This window comes from Tasmannia lanceolata, unplaced genomic scaffold (assembly GCF_043159265.1).
Source record: "Tasmannia lanceolata isolate RefF3 unplaced genomic scaffold, GAP_Taslan_0.1 ptg000015l, whole genome shotgun sequence".
NCBI lineage: Eukaryota > Viridiplantae > Streptophyta > Magnoliopsida > Canellales > Winteraceae > Tasmannia > Tasmannia lanceolata.
In genome coordinates, this window is record NW_027518692.1 from 57,794,613 (window position 1) to 57,817,230 (window position 22,618).

The 22,618-nt window shown below is 39.2% G+C and overlaps 2 protein-coding genes across 3 annotated transcripts; one reads left to right on the top strand and one right to left on the bottom strand.

The window, feature by feature from the left end:
- Positions 1 to 9,387: 9,387 nt before the first annotated feature.
- LOC143846234 (putative jasmonic acid carboxyl methyltransferase 1) lies at positions 9,388 to 12,669 on the bottom strand. Of its 2 annotated transcripts, none has more exons than XM_077354661.1 (5): positions 12,528 to 12,669; positions 12,318 to 12,410; positions 11,825 to 12,232; positions 10,006 to 10,278; positions 9,388 to 9,899 (listed from the first exon to the last, which is right to left on the bottom strand). In XM_077354661.1, the coding sequence occupies exons 2-5, from the start codon at positions 12,390 to 12,392 to the stop codon at positions 9,534 to 9,536; spliced, it is 1,122 nt and encodes a 373-aa protein (XP_077210776.1). In that variant the 5' UTR covers positions 12,393 to 12,410; positions 12,528 to 12,669; the 3' UTR covers positions 9,388 to 9,533. The 2 variants fall into 2 exon arrangements, with proteins under 2 accessions (XP_077210776.1, XP_077210775.1); XM_077354660.1 differs by having other exon boundaries at positions 12,318 to 12,427; positions 12,528 to 12,626.
- An 8,365-nt stretch (positions 12,670 to 21,034) lies between these two features.
- LOC143892446 (heavy metal-associated isoprenylated plant protein 43-like) lies at positions 21,035 to 22,403 on the top strand. Its single transcript, XM_077397067.1, has 2 exons — positions 21,035 to 21,235; positions 21,979 to 22,403. The coding sequence occupies exons 1-2, from the start codon at positions 21,151 to 21,153 to the stop codon at positions 22,290 to 22,292; spliced, it is 399 nt and encodes a 132-aa protein (XP_077253182.1). The 5' UTR covers positions 21,035 to 21,150; the 3' UTR covers positions 22,293 to 22,403.
- Positions 22,404 to 22,618: the final 215 nt, after the last annotated feature.

The window sequence follows — 22,618 nt, forward strand, 5'->3', positions numbered from 1 at the left end:
CATCTTGACATGTCAGTATACTCTGTCATTGTCCGGATTTCCACCCATCTATCCATAATTTATATATATTATATGAGCATGCATTTGCTGCGCTCGAGCACAAAAACAGGGTGGGGCCACATTTTGGGTGGGATCCAAAGCATTCATTTGATGGGCCCTTTCATGGGTAGGGTGTCCACCAAAAATCAGCTCCATTAGATCACCTTAGGGTGTCCATAAATGGACAGATTTGCGGACAAACAGTAGCTGTCCATTTTTTGCCCCACAAATGGGCACCCATTGGTGATCTAATTGAGCTGATTTTTGGTAGGCCCCTCATCCACAAATGGCCCGCTTCAACTAGACGAGATACCTTATGTTTTAATATGTTGTGAACTTCCGTCTCACCTTTTCTCACTTTTATGCATCTTGACATGTCAGTATACTCTGTCATTGTCTGGATTTCCACCCATCTATCCATAATATATATATATATATATATATATATATATATATATATATATATATATTATATATATTATATGAGCATACATTTGCTGCGCTCGAGCACAGAAACAGGGTGGGGCCACATTTTGGGTGGGATCCAAAGCATTCATTTGATGGGCCCTTTCATGGCTAGGGTGTCCACCAAAAATCAGCTCCATTAGATCACCTTAGGGTGTCCATTTGTGGGGCAAAAAATGGATAGATTTGGAGACAAACAGTATCTGTCCATCTTTTGCCCCACAAATGGGCACCCATTGGTGATCTAATTGAGCTGATTTTTGGTAGGCCCCTCATCCACAAATGGCCTGCTTCAACTAGACGAGATACCTTATGTTTTAATATATTATGAACTTCCGTCTCACCTTTTCTCACTTTTATGCATCTTGACATGTCAGTATACTCTGTCATTGTCCGGATTTCCACACATCTATCCATAATATATATATATATATAAATATATATATATATATATATATATATATATATTATATATATGAGCATGCATTTGCTGCGTTCGAGCACAGAAACAGGGTGGGGCCACATTTTGGGTGGGATCCAAACATTCATTTGATGGGCCCTTTCATGGGTAGGGTGTCCACCAAAAATCAGCTCCATTAGATCACCTTAGGGTGTCCATTTGTGGGGCAAAAAATGGACAGATTTGCAGACAAACAGTATCTGTCCATTTTTTGCCCCCAAATGGGCACCCATTGGTGATCTAATTGAGCTGATTTTTGGTAGGCCCCTCATCCAGAAATGGCCTGCTTCAACTAGACGAGATACCTTATGTTTTAATATGTTGTGAACTTTCGTCTCACCTTTTCTCACTTTTATGCATCTTGACATGTCAGTATACTCTGTCATTGTCCGGATTTCCACCCATCTATCCATAATATATATATATATATATATATATATATATGAGCATGCATTTGCTGCGCTCGAGCACAGAAACAGGGTGGGGCCACATTTTGGGTGGGATCCAAAGCATTCATTTGATGGGCCCTTTCATGGGTAGGGTGTCCACCAAAAATCAGCTCCATTAGATCACCTTAGGGTGTCCATTTGTGGGGCAAAAAATGGACAGATTTGCGGACAAACAGTATCTGTCCATTTTTTTGCCCCACAAATGGGCACCCATTGGTGATCTAATTGAGCTGATTTTTGGTAGGCCCCTCATCCACAAATGGCCTGCTTCAACTAGACGAGATACCTTATGTTTTAATATGTTGTGAACTTCCGTCTCACCTTTTCTCACTTTTATGCATCTTGACATGTCAGTATACTCTGTCATTGTCCGGATTTCCACCCATCTATCCATAATATATATATATATATTATATGAGCATGCATTTGCTGCGCTCGAGCACAGAAACAGGGTGGGGCCACATTTTGGGTGGGATCAAATAGAGGAAAGTGAAGTTACACCGCCGGCTTAAAATACAATGGGCCCACATTGTTTTGGTGATCCAAAGAATTCATTTGATTGGCCCTCACATAGATAGGGTGTCCACCAAAAATCAGCTCCATAGGATCATCCCAACCCTACGATTTGTGGAGGCAAAAATGAACGTGTAAAAACCTTCACAAATTTGTCCATTTTTGCCTCCATAGTTTGAAGGGTTAGGATGATCCTATGGAGCTGATTTTTGGTGGACACCCTATCTATGTGAGGGCCAATCAAATGAATGGTTTGGATCACCAAAACAATGTGGGCCCATTGTATTTTAAGCTGGCGGTGTAGCTAAGTTAGCTACACCGGTGGTGTAGCTTCACTTTCCTCATATATATATATATATATAGATAGGGTGTCCACCAAAAATCAGCTCCATAGGATCATCCTAACCCTTCAAACTATGGAGGCAAAAATGGACAAATTTGTGAAGGTTTTTACACGTTCATTTTTGCCTCCACAAATCGTAGGGTTGGGATGATCCTATGGAGCTGATTTTTGGTGGACACCCTATCTATGTGAGGGCCAATCAAATGAATTCTTTGGATCACCAAAACAATGTGGGCCCATTGTATTTTAAGCCGGCGGTGTAGCTAAGTTAGCTACACCGGTGGTGTAGCTTCACTTTCCTCTATATATATATATATATATATATATATATATATATATATAACACATATGACGAAACCATAATAAAAAAATGAATTGGAACTGATGTTGCACTGTTTGACTTATATCTTGAGGTTAATTCACATTTCATTCCAAAAATGTAATTAAGTCAATTTTTTTATTTAGGTTTTTTCCTTGAAACCCGACCCGACCCGACCCGAGATTGGGCAGAGTTTTCCACTCTAAAAAATCAACCCAACTCAAGACCCATGATTCGTGAACTTGACCCAAGGAATTTTCGAGTCGGGCAAAACCCTAACCAAAATCGAATAAGCTTAAGAATTATTCGGTACTTTTCTTATAATGGCTTTTAGGACCTGTCCACCTTTACATTTCATTTCGTGGAGTTCAATAATCTTACCATTCCCCATAAAAAAAAAAGGGAGATGATTTTTCACGTGAAACGGGGGCGCATAATCCTGCCAGGCGCGGGGGGGGGGGGGGGGGGGGGTGAAAAAAATCACCGCCCTAAAAAACTGACCTCCCAAAAATCAACCCGAGTTGCACCTCTACAATGTTCTCCATCTGCACTGTATTCAAGATGCACTCCTAGAATATTGATTTAGTGCCCCACTTGAGCATGTAATGCATGTCATGTAACATGTTTCCTGTAAATTAAGAAAGCATGTTGTTGGGTTCCATGCAAAAGCAAATATATAGTCCCACATCGGATAAGTGAAATAGATGGGGATGGATTATAAGGGATGGGCACCCTGCCTCTAAGAGATAACTTTTAGGGGTGAGTTCTACCAGGTTAAACTGGTCATGATTGGGAAGTATAGACCTCCCTGTGAAAAAAACTAGTCACTCCAAAAGATTAAGCTGTTGGAGACGGCATTATTTAATCTTTTATACTTTAATGCTCCCCCTCATGTGTGGCTCCTCTTTTTAGGGTTGGCCTACACGTTGCACATGTCGCCCCACTTTCGGGTTGACCATTGCATATGGATTTTTAACACCAAGGAGGTTTGAACTCGGGACCTATGCTCTGATACCATGTGAAACAACCAGTTAGTCCAAAAACTTAAGCTGTTATAGTTGGCATTATTTAATCTTTTATACTTTAACACTCTCAACCACCAAAACACTCAGTAAACAATCAGTACCACTTCTCTCTCACCTTTTCTCACTTTTATGCATCTTGAAATGTCAATATACTCTGTCATTGTCCGGATTTCCACCCATCTATCCATAATATATATATATATATATATATATATATATATATATATATATATATATATATTATATGAGCAAGCATTTGCTGCGCTCGAGCACAGAAACAGGGTGGGGCTACATTTTGGGTGGGATCCAAATCATTCATTTGATGAGCCCTTTCATGGGTAGGGTGTCCACAAAAAATCAGCTTCATTGGATCACCTTAGGGTGTCCATTTGTGGGGCAAAAAATGGACAGATTTGCGGACAAACGGTATCTGTCCATTTTTTGCCCCACAAATGGGCACCCATTGGTGATCCAATGGAGCTGATTTTTGGCAGGCCCCTCATCCATGATGGGGCCTTCCAAATGAATGCTTAGGATCACCCCCCACCCCCCCTACCCCCCTCCCCTCCCCCAACCAATGGCCCCACCCGCCTGTTTCTGCGCTCGAGCGCAGCAACACTTTCCCATTTTATATATATATATATATATATATGAGGAAAAGGATTGTACGCTCGACCGTACCTAAAGTTAGGTACGGTAGAGTGCCAAATCACATGGGTCCCACATTTTTGGTGAGCATCTAAACTATTCATTTGCAAGGCCCCATCATAGATAGGGTGCATACCAAAAATCAGCTCCATAGGATGATCCTAACCCATCCATTTGTGGAGGCCAAAATGGACAGACAGTGTTTGTCCACAAATCTGCCCATTTTGGCCTCTAGTTTTGGAGGGGTTAGGATGATTCAATGGTGCTGATTTTTGGTATGCACCCTATCTATGATGGGGCCTTGCAAATGAATGGTTTAGATGGCCACCAAAAATGGGGGACCCATGTGATTTGGCACTCTACCGTACCTAACTTTAGGTACGGTCGAGCGTACAATCTTATTCCTCTATATATTTTATGAGTAGGGGTATTCCTGTTGTTTTGTCATGGTGAGGGTATTTTTGTAAAAACGAAACCCTCGCCCACTTTATCCTCTTTTGTTGAAATTGCAACTGTGGAAATAAAGTCTCGATTACAATCGTTGCTCCGGTAATAAATGTGTTTGAGGATATAAGCGTGGGGTGCATGAAAATAGGTGCTTTAAATGCTCCTTAACGAGTGACCTTAGCAAAACCCAAAAAAAAAAAAAAAAAATAGTTCAGTTTCCCTTGGAGGAACCCGGGAAGATGCCTTAGAAATGAAGGCGATGTGATAATTAGGTGAGAATCAATGATAATTGTTAGGTTTTCGGTGTGTGTTTGATAGGTAATTATTCGCCTTTAAATTTTTTATCAAATAAATATAGTATGCCCGGTTTGGACTGCACGAATTTTCTGAAAAAATTTGGAAAAATAAAAAATAAAAACTTTTCCTAAATTACATGTTTTCCACGTAAAAAATGTAATTTGAACCAACACGGTAATTCACTTACAGGGACCAATTATCAACTCTTCTCCAACCAAATTGTGTCTATTATTATTATAGGATGGACCAATGAACAACCAACAAGATGTATCGAAGGGGCGGCAATGTTGTGCCGTGATCAACTAACCGAACTCACTACTCTTTACCATCGTACATTTACCGGCAGTCATAAAATAACCGCCGGCATATGCTTAACAATACAAGTGTGCTTATAAAGTTGCAATTTTTACAGGTGGTTTTTAGTTTTACATCTAAAAATGCACTTATACCCGCGGTCTTTCTCAAGCTCCGGACAAAAAGGTCTTTCATTCCCCCATTAGTTACTAGGGCAGCACAAAAAATCGGCCAAACCGATAAACCTAACCGAACTGGGCCTTTCGGTTTGGTTCGGTTCAGTTTTTCTAGGCATTGGTTCACTCACGTTTTAGAATTTTACCGAACCGATCCCATTGGTTAGGTTCACAGTTTTGGAGTTTTAATCCGAAAATTAACCGAACCGAACCGAGAAATGGAGGAAAAGACGAACTGATTTTGTGTCACTATTAAATCTAAGGTGAGTTAATACTTTATATCATTTGCAAAGAGAAAAGGGTGATTTAAACAAGAGAGTTTTGCCTATATCAATTCCCTAGATTCAAAAGTCATGATACATTAATACATTCACCCCTTCCCCTTAGACCACCCCTTAGAAGTGTAAAAGAATAGTCATAAATACTTAGAAGGGCTGTCCAAGAGAAGAAAAGGGGGAGGGGCACAAATATGGATTGAGTTACTTTATTTGTATTAAACTTATTTATGACTGTGTATTTGTGTTGATGACTTGATTTGGATATGTTCTAAAGTTGATGGTTGGTTGATGGGTGATTTGGATAGATAAACCTTTTTTTAATAGATAAACATATTTAGTTGCTTGATTTGGATGGATAAACCGTGAACCGAACCGAACCGAACTGGTCAAAATCGGTTCGGTTTGGTTCGGTTATACCCCCATTGGTTCGGTTACGGTTTGGATTTTCTCCAAACCGATGGGATCGGATCGGATAAAAAAAACTCCATAAACCGAACCAGACCGAACCATGTGCAGCCCTATTAGTTGTGAATAAAACTTGGCTTCATATCCATTTGGAGGAAGTTCCTCCAGACCCCTTGCTAATAATGTAATAGCAAGGGGTGTGGAAATATCAAATCCTTTTGAAAATAAAAGGTCGCCATGGATTTGATATTTCCCCACCCCTTGCTATTAGAGGAAACTGGAGGAACTTCCTCCAAACTGTTCTAAAGCCAAGTTTTATAGGTACCAACGCTAGTCTCTCTATGACCGCCTGTAATAAAATCCCGCAAAATTTTTTATTTTTATTTTTAAAGTGCGGGGCCTTGCCTGCCAAACCCTAAAGTTCATTTGACACCCCGCTTTCCTCTAGATGAAATCCCGAATGCCTGGAGATTCTCTTCACGTTTTCCCCTTCCCCTGTTTTTTTTTCTTTCAAAACCCGTTGTGACCCTCGAGATGATCAACACCAGTGGGAGTTGTAACTTTATCCACCACCACCGTCACTTTTACAGCCACGGCCATCACCTTTACCTCCAAACCCTATGATGCTATTTTTCTTTCAAAAAAGTACTACTAGTATAGTAGAGCTTGTCTGAAGTTGATCAGATCACTAGATTTGCCCCTTGCCTAATGCTTTTATTGATGGAAGATGACTGAATTGGATGTTTCAAAAAAAAAAAGATAACTGAATTGGATTTTGATCCCAATATATTCCACCGTCCAATGTTGTATTATGTTAGAATGCAGGAAAGTTTATATAGAAATCCTTGAATCTATTCATGGAAATATGCTATCCTACTTAGATAGGGATTTGCTAGCGTCCATCGCTGAAGGCATTTCGTGGATAGGCTGTTGCATGTGAGAGCAGCCACCTCATGAATGATGAAAAAATCTGCTGTGGCTGCTCTCACATTCAACAGACCATCAGCGAAATGCCTTCTGTGATGGACGCTGGCAAATCCCACTTGGATAAACTTTATATTGAAATTATCTTGTCCTGTGTTCACTATTTTTGTTTTGGTAATATCCTAGTGGTGAACATCTCCATTATGAGAAGAAGGTATGCCATGTGTTCTTTCCTCCCCATGAACTGCTGTTAGTGTATATATGCGCTTATGCATATGTACATACATCACATACAATGCATCAATCTATCTAATACAATAAGCTGGGGGTGAAAAGAGAAGAGTTTTTTCGATTTTTTTGAAAATTACGTGAGAATTACACCACATTTTTTGACTTTTTTGAACAAATGCGCCCATTCAACTCATATAATTTCAATCCTACCCCCCCTCCTTTATGCTTTTAACAAAGGCACCCATTGAATCATATAATTGCAATCCTACCCCTCCTTTATGCTTTTAACAAAGGCACTCATTAAAGCCGTATAATTTCGATCTTACGCCCCTCCTTTATGGTTTTTTAATTAAAAAACTATAGGGTGATCTTAACCATCCGATTTAAGATAATAGGAATTATGGAAACATCTATAGATTGGAGGGCTAGGATCAGCCTATGGAAATGATTTTTGGGGCACAACCTATGTACGTTGTGTTCCATCACATGGACGGTTTGGATCAACCTATGACGTGGTCCGTACCGTTCTTTGTCGGCCCGTGCATCGCACAGGTTTTTTACTAGTATATAATAAAGAGGAAGGGAGGTTTACTGTTCACTGCTGATGTGGCAGTCCTCCCCTTCCTCCCTCAAATCTACGTGGCAATAAAATTCCAATGTGGCAATAAGAAATTAGAAGTATTTTTTTCTTTTCCTAACATGTCCTTTCCCATCCCAAATATTATTCGCTTTCGAAAGTAACGGCTTTAAATAGCAACACTTCCTTTATTTTAGCCATTAATCTCTTATTAAAATTTGAGTTACCCTAATCAAATTCGATAATTTTGGAAAGGACACAATTAACCTCATCAAAGCCGTTTACCATCCTTAAATATAGAAGTTTTTTTGGTCTGGTATTCCTTTCATTTGGTATTCCCAAATTCATGGCCACTTTACTAACGCTTACATCCCACTATTTATGGAATAAAGTCATTTCAATAAAATAGTTTCCTATTCCAAGATTTTGTTATTCCCTTATATATTAGATAACGTATCTGTGTTTGTGTAATCCCTACATACATGGTGGTAGGTTTTGATCGGGATGCATTTGTTTATGAGAATTAGCCTTCCCAACACTTTATCATGGTGGAGAAAAATAGTCAGAGGGTTGTTCTTGACCTATACGATGCCATCAAGGAAGCCAGTACCATCATGTGCTTCTCATGTGTCTCTTTTTATCTCAAAATTTATTTTTGCATCGTTTTGTTCTCTTAAGAAATTATAATTAATCTATTATTCATTTCTTTGGGGCAGTCTAACCATAGTACTGTTTAACCAAGGCATGAATCTGTAAGTTTTCTTGCTTCTCTTTTGAAATTTTCATGTGACATGTTAACAATAAGTATTTATGACGATAACCCCTTTTGGAAATGTCACTTTTATGAATTCATTTCCGTTTTAGCACGTTGGTATTGAGAGAAATCATAGAGTTTGGGCTTTTTCTCTGCTCACCCTCTTTATAGTAAGATAGGATTTTCAGATATTTTAAAAATGTAATATAGGGTGTTGGGGTGATTTAAGCCCTTTTTGTTAATGAATTTGAGAACGGGTTGTGATTGCGAAATTGGTTATTGGATTTCCAATTTATTTTTCACCGTCTCATCTCTGATTCCAAACTGATTTAAACCTATTTAGGTGTTAAAATTCTGATTTTTTCTTTCACCGTCCCTTTCAACCCATCTGATTTGTTCTTTAATCAAATTTTATTTTATTTTCAATCTTAATTTACTACCAAATCGTGCATCGCACAGTTGGACCCACTAGTACATCTATACAGACAGATATGTGAGTGAATGGAAGAATATGTTCATGAAAATAGATGGATAGGTAGACAATACACGGTTGGATGGATGGATGTGTATGTATATGAAGCATGATCAAGAAGACCCATTAAAGCTTGTACTGTTGCAGCCCAACTTTTGGTTCATTGTGTTTGTAAGGCCATGGTGATGAATGATGATATAATGTGCACATAGTCATCCGATCAGCTTTTACCTAGACAAACCATCAGCTTGTAATTAATGGTATTCTTGCATTAATCTTAACTCCATATTTTTTTTGCATTTATGGAAGATAGTGTCGGCACTTACATCATCAGTGATGAGGCAGAATACACAACTTCGAAATATAGAGCTACTACATATCGTTTATTCTCAAGGAGGCAGAATTACATATTGATTCTCATCCTTTTCTAGTCATACAAATGACCAAATTGATAAACTTTCCTTTCCCATTTGATTGATACTCGACAACATTCTGCTCATATCTTCGGAACAACTCATCAATTGTCACTTCTCCAAACTGACTAGCAAGCATGGATTCCGAAACAGCTCTTATACACTTTGAAACGTTTTGCGCACTTGCCAACTTATCAAACTCAAATGTTTCCTCATTGTCATCTTCACTACCATCCCAATTAATATCAATTACTTCGAATCGATCAAGACTAAAGGATCCTTCTTTCTCGACGGTAGACTCGAGTTCTTGAATTGAAGGTGCATAATATGGTAGATTAAATGAATCCACTTTCTCCTTCTCAATGGCTCCCTAAATTGGAAAAAAAGTAATTAGCAGAACATAGAAAACAGTAATATATGAAGATGTAATCATGCTTAGATGAGAGAGAAGGGGGGATTAAATGGTTACCCTTTACCTGTGAGACCAAGTCATTGAGAGCTTGAGCCAGCAATTCCCATTGGGAAGAACATTCACTACTAGAAGGATCCGAGTTTCTTCTGCCACAAAGTATAAGGACCATACGTCCATCACCAGGTACTTCTTCCGAGCGTGACTTTAGAAACAAAGAGAAATCTCTCTGAAATTGGGCGAAGTATGCTTTGAATACACTGGGAGGGCTTGTCTTTGCTAGGTAAATTCTGCCCTTGTTTAATGGGATGCCCATTTCGTCTTGAAGCCCTTGAGGAACCTGGCATGTCTTAATGCTTAAATTAGGTCCTCTTTAGAACATAACTTTCTTACATAAATTTATGATCTTTGAAGTTTGAACAAATTCAAGTGTACATAAATTAATGTTTATTTGTACCTAAATTTATGTTTATGCATGAGTTTCCTTTGTGAAGTGTCTATAATGCATACGTCTCTTTCCTTTGTCATTCGGTTTCTTTCCATAAGAAATTTCAATTGAAAGACTTTTTCCATTGGAAATTTTCACTGGAATTTTTTTTATGATGGATTACTTTTACAGCAGATGCATGCATGGGGGTCGATCATTTACAATACATGTTTTGATACGGTGAGGCCCATCATTTAACATCCATGCATAGCATGGGTGGGGACTGGGGCCCACCATTTTACAACTCATATTTTGAAATGGTAGAGCTCACCATACTAGTAGTCTATCTATAACCATGTTGCTTTCTGAAATCATTCATCTTTTTCCCATGAAATTTATTTTCCTGCAATTATTTTTTTCCACTCCTACCGCTATTAATAGGGGTTTGCCCATTACAAATTTGGTTTTCCAGAATTATCACGACTAATTAGGGCCACCATTTTAGATCCATTATTAGGTCCACCATCTTCACCCAAAACTGTTTTGATAGATTGATCATAGGCCTCCGATCAAACGGTCCAAATAGATTTTTTTTGTCTTTTTCTATCACTATTCGGTTATAACCGCATAACCGAATTTTTAATCGGTTCAGTTTCGGTTCGGTTTTTGTAAAATTCAGTTTGGTTTCGGTTTCCGAAATTTGATAACTATCCTTAGCAACTGGGTCCTATCAACTAGATATACTCAACCACTACCTAATGACCATCCAACTTTAAACAAATAACAAAAATAAACAAGGACTCTAAGAGAGTGGTGATTAACGTTCACAGGTGGTGCATTGCAGCCACATTATTTGGCATTAGAAAAAAACACAAAAATTTAGAAATCCCCAACTCTTATAAAGAGAAGATTTCCTATTTTTAGGGGATTTGTGAAAACCAAATCTTTCCTAATGAGTGTTTCTAAATAGTGATCTCTGTCTCCTTCCCTCAGCCCAACTGTAATCTCTTTCCATATGAAAATTTCTATATTTGTGATGAGGAACTGAATATATTTCCAAAAAAATTCATTTTCTTTGCAGCAACAACATAATTTCATAAAAATAATCTCTCTTTTTAACATATTTCTCTGGTCAGGGTCCTGCCTAACCCCAGCTTACTCACCAAAAAAACTATATATATATATATATATATATATATATATATATATATATATATATATATATATATTATTTTTTAAATGGTCTTGAGGACAAGAAGAACATAATATAGAAAATTTGCATTTAATTGAAAAAATGCAAGAATTTTCGAAATGTTTTGCAATTTTTAAATTTTAAAACAGGGCATCAAAAAATTTACTTTTTTCAGAAGTATCTTTCAATTATTTCGAGAATTTTATTACTTCTTGGAACAAAAATAATATGTAGCTGAGTGACAGCTGAGTGGGTGAAAGTACTGACCTGAGAGAGCCAATGGAGACTATTAGAAGAATGAATAAAGTGTAGACTTTTGCTTGGGAAAAGCCTCCCATAAAAGGAACCAGCCACTCCTGCCAAGAAGCACTGCTCCAAACCGACCCCTTTCTCTTCATTAATTTTCTCATAGAAACTTGGTAGCATGTATCTGAAAATAGTGTTAAAATCATTCCCTGGAAGGTCGTTCAAGAACATCTGGAACTCCGGCAATGGATGGCCCAACTGTCGACATTTCTTCTCGATAGTATCTATAATATGAGACATCACAAAGAGGGTGTTGGGTCCTGAAGAACAACCCAAATCTGCAATGCTCAACTTCTTAGGGAAGGAGGTACAATAAAGATCCAATATAACTTCTTCTACAATAGGCCTCACTTTGGTTATTGCCGTTCTCTGTAAAAAAATGAAAAAAAATTGGCATAATCAAATCATGTAGAAGACCATTAGGAGAGAGAGAGAGAGAGAGAGAGAGAGAGACCTGTAGTGTTGAATTATTAGCATAACTGGTTTTTCCCTCTCCCCCATTCATGTGAAGAACTTGTTGAACTTCCATGGCAAGGGCCTCCTGCAACTAGAGAAGAAGATAGCCTATAAAAAAAAAACATAGCCTTCAAGTAGGTATTTATAGAGGGAAACCCCAAAGTTTGTTCCTGTAACAAAAACAAGAGGAATGATAGATGTCGGTTACAATTAATGATGTGGAACCAATCAAGCGCCCTTTTCCGGCTCTTTATGCAAGGGCTCCCTTGCATCTATCATTGCTCCGAAAACAATGATCGTTTGAAAAAATTCATATGCGTTATTATGGATAATACTCCTAAAACGGGAGGCTTAAAATAAAGACCCGGTGAAAATGACCGATCAATATGACCATTTTCACTTTTTTTTTGTGCATTTGTGGGAGGCATGCTCTCTTATTAGTGTTTTTTTTTTTGTTCACGTGTCACAATAGAGTAGTGTTTAAAAACGCAGATGTGACACGGAACGTGGCAAGGAAGAATATTTGTCGACTCGGCGCAGACATGGCCAAGAATGCGGTTGACAAGGCCAAGAACGCGGTTGACGCGATATTAACTCGGGAGAGTCAAAGGAGTTTATTGACTCTGTAGGATAAAATGCGGAATGCGGATGTGGTGCAACGCGGAACGCGGCCAAGGTAAAAAGGAGTCAACTCGGGCGAGTTCATTGTCGAGTTAAGGAGTTTTTAAACACTGCAATAGAGTACCTCATTTTGTTAATGAACAAAGAAACTAGCAAAAAAAACACCCCACAAAGCAAACAAAGGCAAATCACCAAGCACAAACAAGAGCACAACAGATTTTACATGAAAAGCCCTGTAACATGATGGAAAAAACCACAGGACAACTCCAAGAGAAATCCACTATAGAATCAGAGGGGAATACGGGCTTACCTCGAACCCCTTACGAGGACTTCAATCCCTTTTTCTTGGCTTTCCTTCTTCCTTCTTATGGTCTGCCTATTTCAAAGACGATCAACCATTTTGGTAGGGTTTCAAAATCCTCATATAAGTAAGCATCCTTTTTATACTTTTAGCAATATCCTTTTTTATGTGGTAAGCCGTCTTCATGTCAATCTTCTCCGCATAGGAAGTTTTGCCTTAATGCTCCGTTCAATGTAAAAAATGGATGCAAAATTTTTTTTATGTCATAAAAATGAACATAAAACAAATTGGGAGATGATATTTTCACTCCCCCTGCATTACGCGCACGCTCCCCATATAACGTGATTTGATGTCAAAAAGCGTTAAAGTTACCCACTTTTCATGTCAAATCACGTTATAAGGGGAGCGTGCACGTATTGCAGGGGGAGTGAAAATATCATCGCCCAACAAAGTTTACGTCCACTTTACTTTGAAAGACCGAGCCTACAGCTCTGTTTCTTTCTACGTAAAAATGGACGTAAATTTTCTTTTATGTTCATTTTTACAACACAAAACAAATGTTACGTACATTTTTACATGGAAAGTAGTGAAAATTTCCACCTAAAATTGTGCTCCTCGGAATCCAGAATTTACTTTGGAAAACTCGCTTTGACCCTATAAATGGAACGACCGAGAGTTTTTCGCCTCTCATATTTAACGGCTTTATGCCAATTATCCCTTTTTCCGGTTGAAAAATCTTGGTTATCGACTTCCTCTTTCTTGGTAAAGAGAGAATCTCAGTCCCCACGAGATATCCAAAACACATTTATCTTTCATGTAGAAGGACCGAGAGTTTTTTGCCTCTCTCGTATTTAGATTATCCCTTTTTCTGGTCGGAAAATTCTTGGTTACCGACTTCCTCTTTCTTGGTAAAGAGAGAATCTCAGTCCCCATCCTACAAAGTGCACTGCTGCACCATATAAAAACTCCCCCACGAGATACCTAAAACACATTTATCATTGATGTAGTTTTTTTTCCCTACGGATACACGCATCACCACGTGTATCAGGTAAGTCAGGGCGGGATTCAAACACTCGTCAACGGGGAGCAAACCCGTGACTTTATGCCGAAGAGCCACTGTGGGTTCCATTGATGTAGTGTTGTACGAGGTTTGTCGGCAAAAATATCATTGCTTCTTTCCACATTATTCCACGTTGCATTCATTTTTTGGATATGCAAATCTTACTTTTTGTGGAGAAAAGTACGGAATGCGTACCATAGCTTCGAGCAATTATGGATTTCGGGTACCTTTTAAAACAAGAATTAAACACGGGTGATTCTTCAAAAAGGGGTGGGAAAAAGACCCCAATACCCTTCTGACAGAGTCCTCGTATGTTGCCCTCCCGATGGATGAGAACGTCAATCATTATCATCAAAAAGTATTGAAGTTGCCCACTTTTTATGGAGTGCATGCGTATCTTTTGGATAATAAAGGCTAACGTCTCTTTTGACTTAGAACGGCGACGTTATTGAACATTTTATTATTTCTCACGTCTCTTTTGGGTTAGAATGCCGCCGGATTCTTGAGTACGCTGCCAGGATATCATATACGCTGCCAGATTCAAGAAACCCCCATCGTTCAAAGATATCAAGTACGCCGCCGGAATATCGAGTATGCTGTCGGATTTTCTGGGTTCAAACATGTGTTCCAAACATATCGACTACGCCACCGGAATATCAAGGGGTACACCAGTGGAGATAGGGTGCACACCGCTGGATTTTAGAGTACGCCACCGGAATATCTAGTACGCTGCCGGATTTTCTGGGTTCAAACATGTGTTCCAAACATATCGAGTACGCCGTCGAAATATCGAATACGCCCCCAGATTCTAGAGTACCCCACCGGATTCTAGAGAACGTCGTCGGAATATCAAGGGGTACGCCAGTGGAAATAGGGGGTGCGCCGCCGGAATATTGAGTACGCTGCCGGATGTTCTGGGTTCAAACATGTGTTCCAAATATATTGATTACGCCACCGGATTTTAGAGTGTGCCGCCGGATTCTAGAGAACGCCACCGGAATATTAAGGGGTACGCCAACAGAAATAGGGTGTAAGCGGAAAAGGAGTGTACGCCGGCGGAATCTCATACATAGAGGCAGTATTATTAGAAGACAGTCACCGTTCCATATTGATTCCCACGTGTCGTGGATCCAACCGTCTATGCATATTGGCGACGGCTAAGATTTAAAAGAACCCAAGGGACTCTGGATTCAAAGAAAGATTTCAAATCGAAACCAAACCGGATGTGTATAGAGGCACCAGCGTTCCAAAAGATTTTTCAACACGTGTCAAGCATCCATCCGTCTCTAGTTATTTCCAATGGCCAAGATAGAAACGAACCCAAGGTTCTGTGGGTTCAAATATACATTCAAACGAACCAAAAGAAGCCTTGTGAAGCGCGTCATTTAATGGGCAGTAATGAAAAATGAGATTTATGTTGATGTCAGAAGGATATCAGGGTCTTTTTCCCACCTGATTTTGAAGAATCACCCGTGTTTGATGCTTGTTTAAAAAGGTACGTGAAAAACTTAGTAAGGGACCCGGACAAGGTACCCCGACAAGGTACGTGAAAACCTATTTACGTTGTGGCCCATCACATGTACGATTTTTGGGGAAAAACCTATTTACGTATACCCGGACAAGGCACACCAACTAAGTTTTTTCCCCAAAAATCATTTCCATAGGATGATCCTAGCTCTCTGATCTATATAGGAACTGCATATTATGGAAACCTTCATAGATCGGAAGGCTAGGATCATCTTTCCGGTTTCTTTCCACCTACCAAAACTAAAGTATCCTTCTTTTTTTTTGTGGGGAGATGAAATATTCACCCTCTTTTCTTCCCTGGCCCACCCCCTTGTAGTGTAAAAAGAATAGTTGTAAATCCACTCGACGCATGTGGCCCAGGGAAGGAACGGGAGCGTACATGTCACTTTCCTTTTGTTGCCATAGTCTACGAGAACAATGTACGACTCGTATGGGAGGTGGAGCACATGGATCAACAAATGGTCCATGCGGGGCTAGAGTTTTACACTCTATCGTGGAATGTCTCTGGTCACATTATTGTAGTCCTTACCTCTGCGTTCGTCTTGTTTACAGCCTCACGTTTCACGTTTGCACTAAATAATTAAGACAGAGTGGGTTCCACATTTGATTGCTCGGAACCATCCACTTGATAGGCCTTGCAGAGGTAAGGACCACAATATTGTGACCAGAGACATTTCCACGATAGATTACAAAACTCTAGCCCCGCATGGACCATTTGTATCATGTGCTCCACCTCCCATACGAGTCGTACATTGTTCTCGTAGACTATGGCAACAAAAGGAAAGTGATGTGTACGCTCCCGTTCGTTCCCTGGGCCACATGCGTCGAGTGGATTTACAACTACTCTTTTTACACTACAAGGGGGTGGGCCAGGGAAGAAAAGAGGGTGAATATTTCATCTCCCCACAAAAAAAAAAGATACTTTAGTTTTGGTAGGTGGAAAGAAACCGGAAAGATGATCCTAGCCCTCTGATCTATAGAGGTTTCCATAATATGCAGTTCCTCTATAGATCAGAGGGCTAGGATCATCCTACGGAAATGATTTTTGGGGAAAAACCTATTTACGTTGTGGCCCATCACATGTACGATTTGGATCATCCATTGCGTGATCCGTACAGTTCATTTTGAAAAATACGGGACTATAAGGGCTTGCACCATATAAAATCTCACATACATAAAGGTCACGTGATCATTGGGTGAGAATCGACAAAAGTCGGGCTCAGCCTGATCTTTTGATGGGTTGAGCCGATGTTTTGATGAGTAGACTCGATTGCAACCCATGACGTCTGAGGAGTCGGATGAGTATTTTGAGGTGTAAGGGGTATCATGTTGTGTCAATTCGGAAACAATGAGAATTCATCTGAGTCTAGTCCTTAATTTGGAATCGTGTTCCTTGATCATGGTGAAATCTTGAGCCAACTGTTCAAACTTCTTGGCCCACACATTGTCGACAATGGCATGGGGGAGGTATGAGCACCAGAGATTATAAGGGAACAGTGAGAGAAGTGAGAGATTCGGCCTATCTTATAAGGGATTGGTCTCGTGGAATTTGTGACCTTATTCCTCAGTTTTGTGACCTAATCTGATGAGGTTACGATTTCATAATGAAGATTATGATGCAATTACCACCGACCAGAGAATGATCTAATGAGGATGAGGATGAAGGGGCTAAAGATACCTAAGGTGGCTTTTTCTTCCCTTTTCACGGGAAAGAGACCTGTGAGCCCCGACTACGTACTTCTATTCTAGCGATTTTGGCATTGAGTGCTATGGAATATGGGATGTTGGAAAGTTGCCTTATTTCCCAAGCCACGGACATATGAGTTGTGTGATTTGGGGAAAGCGAGTATTGGCTTTGTAGCCAAAATAGAAAGTGTTTTTTTTTTCTTTTTTTTTGAAAAACTCTCCCACTCTCACATGTCTTTGCAAGAAGAGAAGAATAGCTAGGGTTTGTCACTCTTGGAGATGGTTTTGGGTGCTCTTGGAGAGAGAGAAAACAACGATCACAAAAGGGGCTTCTAACAAGGATCACAAAAGGGGCTTCTAAGGTTTTCTCTAAATGATTCTCTTTGTTCTCTAGTTTGAAAGAGAAGGAGAAGATTGGCAACGGATTTTCTCTTATGCGCACTACAAGAGAGGAAATCAAGAAGGGATTTCGTATAAGGATTACAAGGGAAGGGTTTGGGATTTGATCAAGTGTTAGATTGATTGAAGAACCTTTTGTAACCTTTACTTCTTGATTAGTGGAATATTTCTCTTGGATCGCTCGTGGACGTTGGCTTTGCCGAACCACGTAAAAATTGTGTGTTCTTTGTGGTTGTCATTGTGTGGTTTGTTATATCTTGCTTTAGATTGTGGATTTTGATCGGACCTTTGTCCGTCATATTTTCTACATAGGAAATTATTTGAGCACTACCATGATTTGATAATGATGCGCCAAGCATCTTAAAGCTAATATTTTAACTGCTGTCAGAAGAATATTACAGGTATCAAAAAGCTTTTACAAGCCTTTAAATACTGAACGACAAGATGCACCACGCATCTTTATCAGAGAATTTATACGATGGGTGGCCGTGAGAACACGTGAAGTCTAAAAAAATTAGGTACGGCCCACTTTTTTTAATGATCCAAACCGTTCATCTGTTTGGGCACAACGTAAATAGGTTGTGCCCAAAAAATAATTTCCATAGGATGATCCTAACCCTCCGATCTGCAGAAGATTCCATAAATGATTTGTGGAAATCTCCATATTCAGCTCAGTTCAGATCGGAGGGTTTAGGATCACCCTATGGAAATGATTTTTGGGGCACAACCTATTTACGTTGTGCCCAAACAGATGAACGGTTCAGATCATATAAAAAATGGGCTGTACTTACTTTTTTAGACTTCACGTGTTCTCACGGCCACCCATCATATAAATTCTCTCTTTATCAAAACATGGTAGCACTGAAATCATTTCCCTAGAATATATAAGGCAGTTCCCCCTAGAGTGAGGCCTTCATATGCACGAGGGTAATGTAGAAATGCCAGGGGATTCCCTGGATGCGGTACGCTCCGGTATACCTCCCAAACGGCCCATTTTAAGAGATGTACTAATGTCCGGTTAGAGTGGCACCAGAGAGAAGCTCGTTTCATATACCCATCGGTACGAGGTTGGCGGTTAGAAATATCCCGTGTGCAGTGCTCGCGTCCATATGCAGGGACTCTATCCGCGGTATAGGGACTAAGTGTGTGCATTATGGCTCCTAGTGTGCTCCTAGGACATTTTCGAAGGGTGCAAAGCAATAGATCTTGGAGTCATAATTTCTATTTTTTTAATTTTTTATCTTTTTATTCCTTTCTCCCATTTTTACAATTCTCTCCTTAATTATTTTTTTACCCTGAAATTTATCTAGGAAGGCACCTTGGATTTTATTGATGAAAGAAAAAGAATTCTCTCCTTAATAAAAAGGACAATTACTGTAGAGTTAGGCTTCCCCGGTAGAGTCGCCTCTGTGGGCTCCCTCGCTCACGCGCGCCGCTCTGCGAATGCTTTTCGAGCCCGCTTCTCTCTCTGCTCTTTGCGGTGATGGTCCCTTTTCAGATTTTTTATCGGTTTTCTTATATTTCGCGCAGTGATATTTTTCAAGGGATTTTGCACTTTCCTTTTGAAGGGCGATCTGTCCATTAATTAATATTAACGGATGGATAGGACGATCCACACCATGAAGTTTCAATAGGAACCTCTGGGGGTTTGACTAGAGCTGTCACCTAGGGTATGGAGCCTAGGACCCGTATGTGACCCTCTGGATTCACTATCTATATCGCTATAGATCAGGTAGGCTTGGGAATGGAAGGTGTTAGCCACCATTCCCGTATGGTGATTCCGGTGTCTAAGTAATAGCCTTGCTTTTAAAATAATTGTTCAATTGGCCTTAGGATAGGTGGTAATCAATGAAAATCCAAAACTATAGTGAAACTAAGTTGTCGGACATTTGCAGCCTAGGGATTGCGGTCGCAATCTTCCATTAGGCAGTTCATTTTTATTTAGGTCATTTCTTGTGTATTAACCTGTACTTTATTGAGCGTGCATGGAAGAACAATAATGAACTAAGAACTCAATGAGGTCTAGTGATGCAAATTATGCACCACCTGAAACTAGAATCGATAAAGGAGGAAGTCAAATTAATTTTATCACATGATTGGTTTTGCCTCGAGGTTTAGCTTCATTGAACCCTAAGCTAGCTCCTCGAGGTATAGGGTGATTGGGTAGTGTCATGAGGTGGTATAGGGTTCATGTAAACTTAATTAGGGTTCATTGAACCCTAACTAATTTTATCAAATGATTGGGTAGTGTCATGAGGTTTAGGGTTCATTGAACCCCAAGCCTCATGGCCTTCCCCTACTTAAGACAGATTATTCCTACCACTAATTTTACGTGATTTTAGACAAAAAAACAAAACATCGCTTGACTCCTCAGTGTCTTCTTCGCTTATCTGACTTTTAGTCCTTTCAGGGAGCTTAACACCTTGTTTAGGGTTTAGGGTTTACGGGTCTTTATAACTAGGACTTCCGGCCAAAATTTTAGGTTATAAGTTCTTCCCCTAGATGTTGCCAAAATTTTCCATCCAGTGTTTTAAGTCGTAAACTTCATGACAAAAAATAAGTGTTTTCCTTTCTAAATGAAAAGGTAGAAATTAAGCGCGGTGGAAACTTGAAAAAGATTTTCCTTTACACCACTTTTGGATAAACAAAACAGGCCATGAGTGATAAAAAGTCTTTGCAATCTTTTAGATGATGTCCCATATTTCTTAATTGGGTGGGTAAGCTAAGGGTTTAGCCTGTCCCCTACCAAATTTTCATTACTAAAAAGAAAAATGCATAATCTACTTACGTCTTCCCACTTCAATCCACTTCAATGATTTGTAGAGAGATGTGTTGGTCTTCCTAGACATGTTTTCTTTTTAGATTGATATTTAAAGAAAAAGATTATGTAAGAAAATTTTGGATACATAGCGCGCCATGAGGACGGCATAAGGGAAACCATATGCCATATCACACACTATTTGCCGCCATGACGATTTCAACGATCACTATTGCATTGGTATAATCAATTAAATACAAGAAAAAAAAAACATAGGTCAGCTTGATATAATAACATATTATTCCTTTCAAGAACAAGACAATACAATAAGAAATGACACCAGCTAGCTTCATGGTTGAAAAAGATTCTTAAAAAGGTGAACAACCCAAAGATCCCTTAAAGAAATTTGCATTAGACCCATTAGAAATCTAAACATGTTCCATGGTTCTCAGCTCCGAGGTTGAAGAAAAAGCTCTTCCATGGTGCAAAGGACTGTGTTGAAGGTTGACATCTCTTGCCAAAAATGCAAGAAGAAGCTCTTGAAAGCGGTATCAGGACTAGAAGGTAAGAACAACTGCTTACTGATAAGTCACAACCCGATTGAGCAATTAAATATTTCTGTTTATGTAAGTGTTTAACATTTTCTTTTCTTACTATGTGTATCATGAAAATTTCCAAATATTTTCCACTAATTGGACTTTTATCTTCTTGTGGGTTTTCAAGATTTTAGCTTGAATTTCCTGTTTGATTAGCCTTTTTCCCTTTTTATAGAATTTACAAAGTTATCTGGGAATTTAGCTGATAATTAATGGATAAAATGAGCTCGAAAGAAAAGGGAAAAAAAAATAACCCCAATAGAAGTTGATGTCATTGTTTTCCATAATTGTTATTTTTGCATTTATGCCTTCTTTTTTCCTTCCTTTCTTTCCATTATGTCCCAAATGCCCATCATGGGTCACGTAGAATGAACAACTTATTGAGTATTTCACGTAGAGGTTTATAATATTCAGATTATTGTTAGTATTGCAAGGGCGCCCTAGCATAAAAAGCCGGAAAAGAGCCCTTGATTGGATCCACGTCATTAAGTACAACCGAATTTACTTCCTCACCTGATTTTAAAAGGTTATTGAAAATGATGTGGATCCAATCAAGGGCCCTTTTCCAGCTCTTTATGCAAGGGAGCCATTGCATCTATCATTCCGATTATTATTATTATTATTATTATTATTATTATTATTATTATTATTATTATTATTACTGAAAAAAGGGAAAAACCATTCAAGTTCCTCATTTGTTCATCTTGGCAGGCATAGATAAAATCGAACTTGATGCTGCTAAGAACACATTAACAGTCACAGGTGATGTAGACCCTTACAAAATAATCGTAGAGACGAGGAAAACCAACAAATCCGTTGAAGTCATGACCATCGGCCCCCCGCCTCCTCCCCCGAAACCAGATGCAGGTGGCGGGCAGAAGAAACCCGACGAAAAGAAGCCTGAAGAGAAGAAGAAAGCTGAGCTGCAAGTTCAACCGCAAGTGCCCTTAACATGCTACGAGTGCGAAAAAATTGGCATCCACGTCGGACCCTATGATACCCACTTGTCATGCTCCATATTGTGACACATAGACCCTGATAATAAGGATATTATAATCTCCATAATATGTATTTTAGAATAATTTTGCAAGTTTTGTCAATTTATACATGACTTAATGCTGCGAATGCTGCAACATTCATGGATACTCTTCCATTTAAAGCTAATTGACCTTAATAGGTTCTTGTATCATTTTTGTTACGAACACAAATCGATTCGCAACGGATTTGATCTTCTCAGAGGGAAGATCGGCCTCTTGATCCACTTCGAAGGAAGGATCCGTCCTCCTTTGTGCATAAGACACTCTCTAGAACAATTTTCTTCATTGCACAAAAAAGGATGCCTACATGTTAT